This window comes from Centropristis striata, chromosome 16 (assembly GCF_030273125.1).
Source record: "Centropristis striata isolate RG_2023a ecotype Rhode Island chromosome 16, C.striata_1.0, whole genome shotgun sequence".
NCBI classification, from domain to species: domain Eukaryota; kingdom Metazoa; phylum Chordata; class Actinopteri; order Perciformes; family Serranidae; genus Centropristis; species Centropristis striata.
The window spans coordinates 23,736,257-23,753,194 of NC_081532.1; the positions used below are offsets into that span (position 1 = coordinate 23,736,257).

General features: G+C 40.9%; 1 protein-coding gene across 1 annotated transcript; it reads right to left on the minus strand.

Annotated features, from left to right (window-relative positions):
* Positions 1-10,141: 10,141 nt before the first annotated feature.
* On the minus strand, positions 10,142-16,315 carry foxa1 (forkhead box A1). Its single transcript, XM_059353547.1, is given in 3 exon segments — positions 10,142-12,748; positions 12,750-13,474; positions 16,250-16,315. Coding segments are annotated over 3 exon segments (1,200 nt in total). The 3' UTR covers positions 10,142-12,339.
* Positions 16,316-16,938: the final 623 nt, after the last annotated feature.

Here is a 16,938-nt window from a genome sequence, read left to right on the forward strand (position 1 = left end):
AAATATGGTGTCTCGCCATAAAACACGAGATCGTTATAACTTTGCCATTCTTTGTCCGATCTGGTCCAAACTTCTCATGCTTCATCACAGTCCAGCCCTTAACACTTCTACATAACAATATTTCATAAAGCCCCGCCCCTTATGCTTTATCCACGCCCCCTTTCATCAAATGACCACGTTGCATACTTTACATAACTCCTACATAACAGATTACATAACAGATTTCACCCCATGGACCTCTAACTTGGTCAGTACCATCACAAGGGCTTTGGGATCAAACGTTATATAAATCTTTACCGCCTGTCACAGTATGTGGGCGTGGCATGGTGGCAAAATATGGCGTCTCGCCATAACACACGAGACTGTATAACTTGACCATACATTGTCCAATCTGTCCCAAATTTCACACACGTGATTAGGGTCCAGCCCGGAACACACCCACGTGTCAATATTGACACACAGTCATAGCGCCCCCATGCTGGCAACAGCAAGTAACTTGTTTTATACTTAGCCCCAGCTGTAGGTTTCACATAGAGACACAAAATTTGGTACACACGTGCTTCCTGTGGAGACGCACCAAAAAGCCTCTTGGACCCATACCTCAAACCCAACAGGAAGTCCGCCATCTTGATTTGAATATCGTACAATTCATCGTTTTTACCCATTTCCACCTCGCATACATTAACAAACTCCTCCTACAGATTTCACCCGATTTACTTCAAACTTAGTCAGTACCATCACAAGACCTTTGGGATCAAAAGTTGTATAAATCTTTACCAACGGTCCCACTATGTGGGCGTGGCATGGCGGCAAAATATGGCGTCTCGCCATAATACACCAGACTCTATAACTTGACCATACATTGTCCAATCTCTCCCAAATTTCTCACCCGTGATTAGGGTCCAGCCAGGAACACACCCACGTGTCCATCTTGACACACAGTCATAGCGCCCCCTGCTGGCTACAGGAAGTAATATGTTTTACACCTACCACGAGCACAGTGGTAGGAGACACGCCATTTGGTACGCATAGGGACTGAGCCCACAGCGACGCACCCGACGTGGCCTCCCCCAACGTGGCCTCCCCCGAAGGCTCCACTCTGCTCGGTCCCATTCAGTCCTGCTTGCAGGCCTAGTTAGGGACCGAGCACTAACGGTGCGAGGACCCTATTGAAATTGGTCCGTCTATTATTATTATTTTTCCGGGTAATCAATCGCCTTTTTGGGGCCTTTATCATATTCAAAAACTCACCATTTTTGGAAGATACGTCAATCTCCCGTGAAATTTACATATTCTGGTATTCGCGGGAATGGACCTTGAAAAATGACTCACTAGCGCCCCCTCAAAATTTTCAAAACAGCCTCACAATATAGGTTTTTTTCACGTAGACACACGAAAGTCGTTACATATGTGTATCATGGGAAGACGCACCAAAAAGCCTCAAGAACCCATACCCGAAAACGTACAGGAAGTCGGCCATCTTGGATTGAATATCGCACTTGTCATCGTTTTTGGCCATTTCCAGGTCGCATACTTTAACGAACTCCTCCTACAGATTTTATCCAATTGACTTCAAACTTGGTCAGTACCATCACAACGACTTTGGGATCAAAAATTGTATAAAGCTTTACCGACGGTCACACTATGTGGGCGTGGCATGGCGGCAAAATATGGCGTCTCGCCATAAAACACAAGATCGTTATAACTTCCACATACTTTGTCCGATCTGAGTCAAACTTCTCATGCTTCATCAGAGTCCAGCCCTTAACACTTCTAAATAACAATATTTCATAAAGTCCCGCCCATTATGCTTTATCCACGCCCCCTTTCATAAAATGACAACGTTGCATACTTTACATAACTCCTCCGACAGATTTCACCCCATGGACTTCAAACTTGGTCAGTACCATCACAAGGGCTTTGGGATCAAAAGTTGTAAAAATCTTTACCGCCTGTCACGCTATGTGGGCGTGGCATGGCGGCAAAATATGGCGTCTCGCCATCTAACACCAGACTGGATAACTTGACCATACATTGTCCAATCTGTCCCAAATTTCACACACGGGATTAGGGTCCAGCCAGGAACACACCCACGTGTCCATCTTCACAGACAGTCATAGCGTCCCCTGCTGGCTACAGGAAGTAACATGTTTTACACCTACCACAAGCACATTGGTAGGAGACACGCAATTTGGTACGCAAAGGGACTGAGCGAACAGCGTCGCGTCCTACGTGCCCTCCCCCGACATGCCCTCCCCCAACATGCCCTCCCCCGACGGCTCCACTCTGCTCGGTCCCGTTCAGTCCTGCTTGCAGGCCTAGTTAGGGACCGAGCACTAACGGTGCGAGGACCCTATTGTAATTGGTCCGTTTATTATTATTCCTGAATTAAAATCACCTTTTTGGGGCCTTTATCATATTCAAAAACTCACCATTTTTGAAATATACATAAATCTCCGCTGAAATTTACATATTCTAGTGGTCCCGGGAATGGGCGTGGCAAAATGACTCAACAGCGCCCCCTTGAAAGTCAAGAAAATTCAGCCCCTCGCACAGGAATGTCGTATCGGTACGAAATTTGGTACATATATGTATCATGGCAAGACGCACCAAAAAGTCTCAAGAACCCATACCCTAAAACGTACAGGAAGTCGGCCATCTTGGATCAAAAATGGCATCTCCTGCTGTTTTTGCCCATTTCCATGCCGCATACTTTAACGAACTCCTCCTACAGATTTTACCCGATCTACTTCAAACTTGGTCAGTACCATCACAAGGCCTTTGGAATCAAAAGTTGTATAAATCTTACCCGTCGGTCACACTATGTGGGCGTGGCATGGCGGCAAAGTATGTCATCTCGCCATAAAACACGAGATTGTTATAACTTTTCCATTCTTTGTCCAATCTGGTCCAAACTTCTCATGCTTCATTAGAGTCCAGCCCTTAACACTTCTCAATCACAATATTTCATAAAGCCCCGCCCCTTATGCTTTATCCACGCCCCCTTTCATAAAATGACCACGTTGCATACTTTACATAACTCCTCAGACAGATTTCACCCCATGGAGTTCAAACGTGGTCAGTACCATCACAAGGCCTTTGGGATCAAAAGTTGTATAAATCTTTATCACTTGTCACACTATGTGGGCGTGGCATGGCGGCAAAATATGGCATCTCGCCATAGCACATGAGACTGTATAACTTGACCATACATTGTCCTATCTGTCCCAAATTTCACACACGTGATTAGGGTCCAGCCTGAAACACACCCACGTGTCAATATTGACACACAGTCATAGCGCCCCCCGCTGGCAACAGGAAGTAACAACTTTTATGCCTAGCCCCAGCAGTAGGTTTCACGTAGAGACACGAAATTTGGTACACACGTGCTTCATGTGGAGACGCACCAAAAAGCCTCTTGGACCCATACCTCAAACCCAACAGGAAGTCCACCATCTTGGTTTGAATATTGCACTTGTCATCGTTTTTGCCCATTTCCAGGTTGCATACTTTAACGAACTCCTCCTACAGATCTCACCCGATTTACTTCAAACTCGGTCAGTACCATCACAAGGTCTTTGGGATCAAAAGTTGTATAAATCTTTACCGACGGTCACAGTATGTGGGCGTGGCATGGCGGCAAAATATGGTGTCTCGCCATCTAACACCAGACTGGATAACTTGACCATACATTGTCCAATCTGTCCCAAATTTCACACACGTGATTAGGGTCCAGCCCGGTACACACCCACGTGTCTATATTGACTCACAGTCATAGCGCCCCCTGCTGGCTACAGCAAGTAACATGTTTTACACCTACTTTGAGCTGAGTAGTAGGAGACACGCGATTTGGTACACATAGGGACTGGGCCCACAGCGCTGCGCCTGACGGCTCCTCCCCCGACGGCTCCTCCCCCAACGGCTCCACTCTGCGAGGGTCCGTTCAGTACTGCTTGCAGTCCTAGTTCTGATTGTAATCAGATTGCAAACTAATAAATGTCTAAATAAACGTAGAGTGTTGACTCTCAGCCATAGATTACTGACACTGGTGAGTAGTTTACAGTATATTATCTCTACCGCTGCTGAGGGATGTGACAGATCAAGCTTTCAACATGTGTGTTCATATGAGAAAAAATAGGCTGTGAAACATCTACCACTGACAGTTTGCTTAGAAATATTATGAAAGGGTGTAAGAAATAAACTGCATTTCCTCCAGAAAGGGCGGTGTGGATGAACTGTTTTCAAAATGGAAAAGAGGAGGAAGTCATGTAAGATAATAAAGCAGGTGTTGGTATGTGTGTTTGTCCGTGTGTGTGTGTCTGTCTGAAACTCGTCAGTTAGTGTGAAACTCATCAATTAGTGTGAAACTCCTCAGTGTGAAACTCGTCAATTAGTGTGAAACTCGTCAGTTCGTCTGAATCTCGTCAGTTTGTGTGAAACTCATCAGTTCGTGTGAAACTCGTCAGTTCGTGTGAAACTCGTCAGTTCGTGTGAAACTCGTCAGTTATTGTGAAACTTGTCAGTTAGTGTGAAACTTGTCAGTTAGTGTGAAACTCGTCAGTTAGTGTGAAACTCATCCGTTATTGTGAAACTCGTCAGTTCATGTGAAACTCATCAGTTATTGTGAAACTTGTCAGTTAGTTTAAAACTTGTCAGTTAGTTTAAAACTTGTCAGTTATTGTGTAACTCATTAGTTCATGTGAAACTCGTCAGTTCATGTGAAACTTGTCAGTTCTTGTGAAACTCGTCAGTTATTGTGAAACTCGTCAGTTCATGTCAAACTTGTCAGTTCAAACTTGTCAGTTTGTGTGAAACTCGTCAGTTAGTGTGAAACTTGTCAGTTAGTGTGAAACTCGTCAGTTCATGTGAAACTCGTCAGTTCATGTGAAACTCGTCAGTTATTGTGAAACTTGTCAGTTAGTTTAAAACTTGTCAGTTTAAAATTCGTCAGTTATTGTGTAACTCGTTAGTTCATGTGAAACTCGTCAGTTCATGTGAAACTCATCAGTTAGTGTGAAACTTATCAGTTATTGTGAAACTCATCAGTTCATGTCAAACTCGTCAGTTCATGTGAAACTTGTCAGTTCTTGTGAAACTCGTCAGTTATTGTGAAACTCGTCAGTTCATGTCAAACTTGTCAGTTCAAACTTGTCAGTTTGTGTGAAACTCGTCAGTTAGTGTGAAACTTGTCAGTTAGTGTGAAACTCGTCAGTTCATGTGAAACTCGTCAGTTCATGTGAAACTCGTCAGTTATTGTGAAACTTGTCAGTTAGTTTAAAACTTGTCAGTTTAAAATTCGTCAGTTATTGTGTAACTCGTTAGTTCATGTGAAACTCGTCAGTTCATGTGAAACTCATCAGTTAGTGTGAAACTTATCAGTTATTGTGAAACTCATCAGTTCATGTCAAACTCGTCAGTTATTGTGAAACTCGTCAGTTATTGTGAAACTCGTCAGTTATTGTGAAACTCATCAGTTCGTGTGAAACTAGTCAGTTATTGTGAAACTCGTCCGTTCATGTGAAACTCGTCAGTTAGTGTGAAACTCGTCAGTTATTGTGAAACTCATCAGTTTGTGTGAAACTAGTCAGTTATTGTGTAACTCGTTAGTTCATGTTAACTCATCAGTTCGTGTGAAACTCGTCAGTTATTGTGAAACTCGTCAGTTATTGTGAAACTCATCAGTTCGTGTGAAACTAGTCAGTTATTGTGTAACTCGTTAGTTCATGTTAAACTTGTCATTTCATGTGAAACTTGTCAGTACATGTGAAACTCGTTCGTTCATGTGAAACTCGTCAATTATTGTGAAACTGGTCAATTTGTTTTAAAACACGTCAGTTAGTGTGAAACTCGTCAGTTATTGTAAAACTCGTCAGTTAGTTTAAAACTCGTCAGTTATTGCCAAACTCATCAGTTATTTTGAAACTCATTGAACATCTATATTCCATTTTTTGTGAGAAAATGTGGGTGAGAAGACAAAATTTTCCTACGTTTCTATCTATTTATATACAGTCTATGGTTTCTATGTATACATTATTTCTGTAGTGTGGTATCTGCAGCCTCGAGTGCAGTTTCCAAATGTATTTTTTGACAATTTCTTCTGTCCCTCTGCACTCCAGTGATGATGTTATCCACACTAGCCTCTCCATAGGGTAGCATTGGGGGGATTTTTTGTTGTGTTTTTCACGAATAATTTGAAAACCGTTTGTCAAAACCCTCAGAAAAGTCATAGCCCACTTGTCATGGCCGAGCTGGTCGATTTAATACCTTTTTAGTGTATGTGCGACCAAAACTCTGGGAGGAGTAGTCGACCGAGTTAGTGTGAAACTCGTCAGTTAGTTTAAAACTCATCAGTTTGTTTAAAATTCATCAGTTAGTGTGTGAAACTTGTCAGTTAGTTTAAAACTAATCAGTTATTGTGTTACTCGTTAATTCATGTGAAACGTGTCAGTTAGTGTGAAACTCGTCAGTTCATGTGAAACTCGTTAGTTAGTGTGAAACTGATGTCATCCACACATTACATTGTGGGTATTTTTGTTGTGTTTGTTTTCACAAATAATTTGAAAACAGTTTGTCGAAACCCTTAGAAAAGACATAGCACACTTGTCATGGCCGAGCCAGTCGATTTGATACCTTTTTAGTCTATGTGCGACAAAAACTCAGGGAGGAGAAGTTGACCGAGTTAGTGTGAAACTGGTCAGTTAGTTTAAGACTCAGAAGAAACAGAAGAATAATAGGAAGAAGCCCGGTGGAGAGTAGATAGTGTACAAGCACACTCAATTATAATAATAAAACCTGTTTCAGGTGGATCATCCTGTTGTCTCTCTCTCCCTCTCTCCCCCTCTCTCTTCCCCTCTCTGTCTCTCTCTCTCTCTCTCTCTCTCTCTCTCTCTCTCTCTCTCTCTCTCTCTCCCTCTCTGTCTCCCTCTCTCTCTCTCTCTCTCTCTCTCTCTCTCCCTCTCTCTGTCTCCCTCTCTCTGTCTCCTGCTCTCTCTCTCCCTCCCTCTCTCTCTCTCTCTCTCTCTCTCTCTGTCTCTCTCTCTCTCTCTCTCTGTCTTCCTATCCCCCCTCTCTCTCTCTCTCTCTCCCTCTCTCTCTCTCTTTCCCTCTCTCTCTCTGTCTTCCTCTCTCCCCCCCTCTCTCTCTCCCTCTCTCTCTTTGCCTCTCTCTCTCTGTCTTCCTCTCTCTCCCTCTCTGTCTCTCTCTTTGTCTCCCTCTCTGTCTCCGTCTCTCTCTCTCTCTCTCTCTCTCTCTCTCTCTCTCTCCCTCTCTCTCTCTCCCTTTGATCGTCCTCTTTTCTTCTGCTCCTCTCTTATTCTGGAGGGGATTTCTTCTTCTTTGCTCTTTTCGTTGCTGGAGCACAATAATCTGTTATTGGAGATAATTAATTCCAATCCCCCTCCAAAGGGCCGAGTGGCCCCGGGGCCCCTGTCCGTGTCTTTCTAGTGGGGGAATGAAAGGCGCGGGGAAGAAAGCGACATTTTCCTCCATAAGGCGCGAGTGCAGAGAAAAGCTTGGCTGAGGCTGCGGGGGCCCCCGGGGGCCGGGCCGCCGCCGGAGGGCCCCGCGGCCCCGCTCCGCCCCGCCGGGAGCATATGGCCCGTATTACCGCAGACTGGGTGGCATCCCGTTATTATGCTGTTCCCACAGGGAATATAACATTTTCAATATTATATATTAAATATGTATTTACATTAAAACATATAAAAGATGATTTTTTTTTAATCATTTCTACACAGGTTGATTCATTTCCACATCATTTGCAGATTATTAATGTGTATTTATTATTCGGTTTTATTTCTGACGCATTAATGTGTGTAATATAAACACATTTTTAAAAAAGTACATTTATTGATAAACTTTTTGCTTCGTGTTTGAAGTTTTTTGTTTATTTTCTTGTGAGATTTTGAATCTTTACGAGCAAATAAATTCATTTTTTTCAATGTTTGAATCTGAAACAGTAAAATTAACGATTATTAAAATAACAGCTGATTCATTTTCTGTCAGACGAATAAAAAACAGAAAAATCTTTTTCAGTTTTGCTTCATGTTTCTGTCAGACTGAAGGAAACTAAATATTATTTTTAATATTTTTTTTACCTTAAAACTGAATTATTAGAAACAGAACTGCAGGCGGTGAAAAACATTTTTTACAAACCACAAAACATTTAGTTATTATTATTATTATTATTATTATAATACAGACATGAAATTCAGTTTTAACAGATAAAAAGACAAATTCTCCTGCTGTTTATTTTCATGTATATTATTATGATTATTTTCAGTCAGCAGCAGGGAACAGGTGTGTGTGTGTGTGTGTGTGTGTGTGTGTGTGTGTGTGTGTGTGTGTGTGTGTGTGTGTGTGTGTGTGTGTTTAAATTTGATGTGAAATGTTATTTAAAATAATCATACGAATTCTTGAATATTCAAAATCTGACAGACGCTGAACATGATTTTTCAACTGAATTTTTTTTTCTCTCCAGTGATCACAGCTGTGACCCTCCACAATAAAAGTCTCTCTGTGTTTGGTTAAATCATGAAGGTCAGCGGCAGGAAAACGACAGCTGATCCTCAAATCAAATGTCACACACACACACACACACACACGCACATGCACACACACACGCACATTGGCAGAGAATCTCTTGAGTTTATAGAGAAAATAAATGTAAGTAGTGTGATTATCAGCTGCTGATTATTTCATCATTAGTTTAATCTCCAGTTTAATGAATTACCTACAAATTAAATTAAGTCTCTTATCTTATCTTCTCATTAAATAAATTAAATTCAGATAATTAAATTAAAATGTCACGTGGCTTCATTTGTTTGTGTTTTAATGTTTTAAATGAATGAAACAAACTGAATGTTAGTTTAAATGTTTTGTTTATTTGAATTCATGAAACAAAAATATTTTATTTTTACGATTTGAAAAAAAAGTAATATATTTTTGTTTTTATTTGTTTTGGGAAAATTTAAAATAAAAAGGCTTTTATTTTCTTAAGATTATCTTTAAAATAATTCGCTCTGTTTATGTGTTTTCTTTCCTCATATTATTTCTGATTATATGATAAAATAATATATAATAGGCTATAAATGGAGGCGTTGATAATATTTTTGTTTGTGTTATATTTATATAATAAAAATTATATCCTAAATATTATGAACGATATCAGTGTGTGTGCGGTGCAGCTGCAGGCTCCGGGCTGTCGGATGTTCGGGATCATGTCGGCGGATAATTAGCGGCTAATTACGGATCATTCGAGACATTTCGCGGCTCTGCGGCCAAAATGTTTTAAAAAGCTTCAGATCAAAGTGAAATCTGTTGAGTTCACGGAGCGGCGGCGGAGGTTACCGCCACAAAGAGCCGCGAAATCCGCCGACACGGCGGCGCTTTGAGGCCGCAGGAGGCGCGCCGTGTTCGGCTTGTTCAGCAGCCAGCGGCCCGGAGGAGAGAGGGAGAGGGCCGGGGGAGGCCGGGACTGAGCCGGGACTAGGTCCCGCTGCCGGGACAACGGACAGAAGACAAAGAAAACTGATAAAAGAAAATGAACACACAATAAAAAGAAAACATCAATAAGCAAACAAATTCAATATTTTTTTTTCTTTCAGTGTGAAAAAAACAACTACAAATTCATCATTTTTGTTTTCTTTAAGAATTAATAATTATTTTTATGTTGAAACCTGAAACTGTAAGATCACACAACTATTTCACTCTATAAATCTATAAGAATATTTTTACTAAACCTGAAAAAACAGCAGAAGTAGCCTACATTATTATTATTATATTATATTATTATTATTATTATTATTATTATTATTATTATTATTATTATTAATATTATTATTGTTATTATTATTATACTAATCTGAGGATTCAGTTATTGGCGACAAGAGAATTTGGTGTTTTCCAGCTTCATGATATTTAATCTGATCTCAGAACTGTTTTAAACACAAACACGTTTTTAATGTTTATTCACAATTTATTTTTAAACATTTATATTAAATTTAATTCAGACTTTGATGTTTAAACTAACTGAAGGATTCAGAGTCTCTCCATCAGACTTGTTACAAATCTGGTGAATTTAACAAAGAGGTCATTAATGAGAAACTGACCAATAATAAGAAATAAATAAGCAACAAATCAGTCAGAGTTTCCGTGTTTTATTTGAAAATGACAGAATAAGTTAAAGAACATGAAGAAGAAGAAGAAGAAGAAGAACATGCAGCAAAAACCGACAAACACACAACGAGGACGAGCTGAGGGGCTTTAATATCCTTCCTTCCTTCCTTCCTTCCTTCCTTCTTTCCTTCCTTCCTTCACTCCTCCCTGCAGACCTGTCGGCTGATGAAGAGGAGGAGGTCCGCCTGTCTGTCAGCTGCTTTGATCCACAGAAGAAGAAGAAGAGCTCCCACTTCATGCACATGGTGAGAATAATTAATAATCAATAATCGGTGATGGACAGAAGAGTTTAATTGTCATCAGGAAGACGTTTCTGCTTTTACACACAGAGTGAGAGTCACCAAGCAAAGATTTATTAATAGTATTATAATTAACTTTAATAATACTATCAGTAATAATTGTTGTTTTATTCATAATAAATGTTTAAATAAATAAATACTTTATTTTAGTGTTTTTTAGTCACAGAAACGTGTTTAGGTTGAGTTTCAGCCCTGAGGAGACAAAAAAGTAATGAAAATAACAATTATTTGAATGTTTAAAATATAAAAGTGAAATATAACAAAACAATATTCATGTTTAAGTTAAAATAATGCTTTTGTTTTTTTATTGTTTTCTGTCCAACATTATTTTTTAAAGTTTATATTTTATTTTTCTCGACATCTTTAATGCAAAAATGAAAAATACTGACAAATGAGGAATTAAAAAATGTATCAAAATTGTTTTCAAAATGTATAAACTCAGATTCCAATAATATTGAACAGAAACATGATTTTGTGTTCCTCAGACTCTGATCTGCCTGGAGACAGCCGTGCCTTTGATCTGCGGGGCTCAGCCTGAGGGTCGCGACCCCTCCGGAGGTCAGTGAGGATGCAGGCGAGGTCGTGGGAGAAAAAAACTCCTTGTCATATTTCTGATCAAAAACTACAGGAACTACAGGTGCATCTCAAGAAATTAGAATATCATAGAAAAGTATTTTTGTCAGTAATTCAATTCATAAAGGTGAAATAGCACATTATATAGATCCATTACACACAGAATAAACATTTCCTATCTTCATTTATTTAATTTCTTCTAAATATAATGATTATGGCTTACATTTAATTAAGACCTAAAATTAAAAACATTTTTTTTACATAAGACCAATTTTAAAAAGTATGTTTAATATGGAAATGTTGGCCTCTGAATAGTATGTCCATCTATATGACTCAACACTTGGTTGGGGCTGTTTGACTTGAACTACTGGAAATGGACTTTTCATCATATTCTAATGGATTGATATACACCTAATATCTGTCAAGTGACCTTTGACCCCGAGACTGAACATGATTTAAGCCCCGCTGGCCCCGCCCCTCTGAGGCCACGGCTCCTTTACGTTAACTTTTTAATTTATTTTCTCATCGTGGTTATTCAGACAGGAAGAGGAGGATCACGCCCTGCACGCTGAGGCAGCTTATCTCTCAGACTGACTCAAAGACTCAAAGACTTGAGGCAGACAAGCGACTGTCCTGCTCGTGAAGCTCGTTAACATTAACTCGTTAGCATAAGCTGGTGACGGATCCATTCTGCATGTGTGCAGGCTGCAAATAAACAAAGATGGCGATGGTCAAAATGTCAAACGTTAAACTCGTTTTATCTCATAAAGTTCAGCAGCTTTTAGTTCATCTGTGAAGATTTAAACTTTGTGTCTGTTTGAAGAATATTTGACTAAAACAGCTTTTTGATAATTTCTTTAAGATGATTTTATACTTTTTAATGTTTCCTGAATGTTTTTTTTAATTTGCACTCAAATCAGTCGCAATGTTCATTAGTTTCAAGAATTCTTTTATCTGTTTTTATAAACTAACTTTGACCTGCCGGCCCTCCGGACAGAGCGACAGGTCAGACTGCACCGCAGAACACGGCTTGCAGGTGAATTGTGACTCGTGTTGGTGAGTCGTGATTGTGTTGGTGACTGGGTGCAGTTTGTTGGTGACTCGTGACTCGGTGTGTAGGAGCAGAAACAGACCTGGGATCAGGGTCAGTGTAAACTGGGTCCTGGTTCTGTCACAGTGAGTTCAGTTTAGTCGATCCAGTTCATCACAGTCAGACAGGAAGTCCAGACAGGAAGTCCTGACAGGAAGTCCAGGACGGCTGCATGCAGAGAGTCCGGCAGGTGCAGCGGTACTACGAGGTGTTGAGGAGTGGTCTGGGGTAGACCCCCTGGTAGTAGGAGGCCTCCAGGGGCTCCATGGTCCTGCCGCCGGTGCCGTAGGATGAGTACTGCAGCGCCTCGTAGGCCTTCAGGTCCAGTTTGTGCTGCTGCTCCGAGGACGACATTAAGTTGTTAATGGAGAACGGGTGGTTGAAGGAGTAGTGGGCGTCGCCCTTCAGGTGCAGCTGGGACTCATGAGCCATCGAGTGCGGCGGTAACGACAGCGACGACAGCAGCTGGGAGCCAGACACCTTCAGGTCCGACGGCCCGCTGACGCCTCCCCGCAGGTCCAGCCCGGGTGGCGAGGCGGCCTGGCTGGAGGATGGCAGGGAGGCGGAGTCCAGGAGTCCCGCAGGTTTGATGTCCCCAGAGGGAGACGCTCCCCCCCCCCCCCTGCTCCTTCCTGCCATCAGACTTCCCCGACATCTTCTTCTCGCACTTGAACCTCTTCTGGCGCCGCAGGTAGCAGCCGTTCTCGAACATGTTCCCGGAGTCCGGGTGCAGGGTCCAGTACGAGCCCTTCCCCGGTTTGTCCGGAGAGCGTGACACCTTGACGAAGCAGTCGTTGAAGGACAGCGAGTGGCGAATGGAGTTCTGCCAGCGCTGCTGGTTCTGCCGGTAGTACGGGAACAGGTCCATGATCCACTGGTAGATCTCGCTCAGCGTCAGCATCTTGCTGGGCGCCTGCTGGATCGCCATTGTGATGAGCGAGATGTAGGAGTAGGGTGGCTTGGCGTGCGGGTAGCTCCGTCTGAACGCCTTGTTGTCACGGCCGCGGTTCAGCCCACCGCCGCCATACGCCATGCCGGGGCTCATGGTGGGACTCATGCCCCCGTATGGGTTCAGACCCATGGAGGCCTGCTGGGCCGACACCGAGCTCATACCGGAAGGGCTCAGAGTCCCGCCCATCGAGGCCATGCCCCCACCCAGACCCGACATGGCCGTCGGAGCCGGGCCCATCCCACCCACCGGGGTAGGGCTCAGACCGGTCCCACTGTACGACATGTTGAAGGAGCCTGACGTGGTCCCGCTGCTGGTCATGTAGCCCGACATGGAGCCCATCCCGAGTCCAGAACCCATCCCGCTGCCTGCCATTGGAGAGTACACCTGCAGAGAGACCAGAACCAGTTAGACCAGAACCACTTGGACCTGAACTAGTTTGACCAGTTTAGAACCAGGAGCTACAGAGAGACAAGAAAAGTTTGACCAGAACCACTTGGACCTGAACCAGTTGGACCAATTTAGAACCAGGACCTGCAGATAGACCAGAACCACTTGGACCTAAACTAGTTAGACCAGTTTAGAACCAGAACCTGCAGATAGACCAGAACCAGTTAGACCAGAACCACTTGGGCCTAAACTAGTTAGACCAGGTTAGAACTAGGAACTGTAGAACCAGTTAGACCAGAACCACTTGGACCTGAACTAGTTAGACCAGTTTAGAACCAGGACCTGCAGAGAGATCTGAACTTTTTAGAACAAGCTGGAGCAGTTTAGAACAAATTAGACCAAAACCCATTCAGATGCCAGGGGAGAGTAAACATGCAGAGAAACCAGGACCAGTTAGACCAGGATCAGTCAAACCAGGACCAGTCAGACCAGGACCACTTAGACCTAAACTAGTAAGACCAGTTTAGAACCAGGACCGACAGAGAGACCAGGACCAGTTAGACCAGGACCGGTCAGAGATCCCCTGCAGAGACAGGCAGCCGCTGACTGGTTATCAAACATTTTATTGACTGATTGATTTTTTCTGATGATCGGATGATATTCTGCTGTGATGATAAATGAATATTTCCTCTGATAGTGGATCAAAATCTGAAACATTTAGATAAAATAAATGTATTGATCCGTAAACATACAAAGCAAAGCTTTTAATGTGAAAAGCTCCTCATGAAGTAGATTTCTTAATAATGAAAAGAGATTACAGCTCATTAATGGATCTTTAAATAAAACAGAGCAAAGGTTTTAAGATTAAGATCATTTCTTTAAATCTGATCTATTACAATTGATCTCATGACATCATCAGCAATAACTCATCACAAACACACAATCATTAATTCATTAATTAGTTACTTAAAAACACATTCACACGTTACCTACATTAATCCATTAACGTGTTCATTAATATTAATAGTTATATTAAGTGTGTTTTATAAAGGTTCTATAATTTAAAACATGATGTTAATAATAATTGTGACACTAAATTAAATTTTAATTTCTTCATATTAAATTATATTTTGAAGTCGCTGTTTTATTTGATGCGCGCGACCTGTTTCTCTCCGCTGACGCACTTTTATTAATAATTCAACAATCAAACATTAAAACACACCACAAAGTTTATTATCATATAAATATATATATATTTATATATATATATAAACTAAATATTATATATATATATATTAACTAAATATTAATATATATATATATATATATATATATATATATTAATATTTAGTTAATATTTAATTAGCTGAATCTTTGACATCAAAGAGCCGCTGAAATGGTTTTACCTCAAATTTAAAATCAGTAAACTTCTGCCGATATGTTGTGTCTTTATCAGATTTAGTTGAAATTCAGCGACAAATACATTACTATTAAATCTATATTTAAACGAATTAATATCTTTGTAATTATTACAAACCTGATAAAGACTTTATTTTTTATCAAAAAGAACACGTTTGAACATCGAAAAGAAACAAATAACTTATTATTATTATTATGTTATTCGCCTGTGTGACTCGGGCTGTAAATGTTCACGCGCAGCGGCCAATAATCCGATAATAAACATAATTATAGATCATAACTCTGTTATTTTTATATTTTATTGTTGTTTTATGACTTTGTGTTTAATAATTCTTTAATAGGCCTACTAAACTCTGTTTTAGAGATGACTCGCGCGTTAAAATGACATTTTCAGTAGGTTTGACCTCGTTTATTCATCTATGTATTCATAAATATGATCAGGGTCTGGACTCAATGTTTATTGTGAGCTGAATATGTTTGTAATGTGTCAGATTAATTTATTTTTCAGATGAAACTTATAAAAAACAATAAAGCATATTTAATAAAAGTGAAGCTTTGATCGCGCCGAACTTCCGCTTCACAAACTCAAATTATATTTAAATAATTCAAACATTAAATTCAATAAATGAAGCTTTTTATCTTCCGCTGATTGTTCAAGTCTCACTTTAGAAACACGATATATTATTTTTTATTATTATTATCATTATTATTATTATTATTATTATTATTATTAATAATAATAATAATAATAATAACAATAATAATAATGATGATAAACATGATATGCCATTATTATAAATTATAAACATGATATTGTTATTAATATAATCAGGATCAGTTCACAGATTCTGAAAGTTTGATTCATATTTATTTGAATTAAAATTCTGAATATTTAACAGAAATCATCCTGAAGCTTCAACTGATTTATGACATTATGACATTTAATCTTTGTGTCAGTTTTATTTAATATTTGATATTGCGGCCTGATATTATAATATCAACAGATCAAATCAAATCAAATCAGTGAGAATAAAAACGAGCCGCGGGAGGAAAATGTTTCTCTGTAAACTCTTTCATCGCCGCAGATTCAAACTAAATCTAGTTTTAATAATAACAAAAATAAACAGCCAATAATAATAATGATAATAACAATGTGTTCATACGTTTTATTGAGTTAAATTAGTTAAAATATTTTAGTTCTAGCCTACTGAATGAACTCTGATGAAGACACGCTTCACTTCCTGCAGGATACAAACGGTTTTATCTGCACCGGGATCAGATCCGGACGAGCCGGTCCTGACCTGGGTCAGATCCGGACAAGCCGGTCCTGACCCGGGTCGGTGAGTGACCCACCTCCTCGCTGTAGTATCCGCTCCAGTCCGGAGCCTCGTGCCCTTCCATCTTCACCGTGCCCAGCATGACGGGAGCCCGCAGCCGGAACACGGATCCTGCAGGTCCCGCTCCTGCTCCCTGCTCCCGTGCTGTGTGTCCGTCCGTCCGTCAGTCCGGGTCCTGGTCCAGCTGAAAGCGTTCTGAGCCGGGCCGAGCCGAGCCGAGCCGGGCCAGGAGAAGCAGAGAGAGGTAGAGTGACGAGATGGTGACCTGAAGACTGATGTGATCCTCCTCCTGCTGCAGGTCCAGCCTCCAGGTCCCCTCCCCACACACACACACACACACACACACACACACACACACACACACACACACACAATAATGGGAAATTATGGGAAATAACTGGCTGAGGAAGTTTTGACTCATTTACATATTTAAACAGAAAAATAACCTTGCGAAGCAAAAAATAAATGTTTTAAGTGTCAGAAATCAGCTGGTTTCAGTCTCCAGATAATCAGATCTAAAACAGATTTAACAATTTGGATCCTCACAGGAACTTCAAGATTCCAACAAGACAGAGACAGACCAGAGGTACACAGAGACACACAGAGACGCAGAGACACACAGAGATACAACAAGACACATTCAGACACACAGAGACACAACGAGACACGAGACACATAAAGACACACAGAACACACAGAGACACA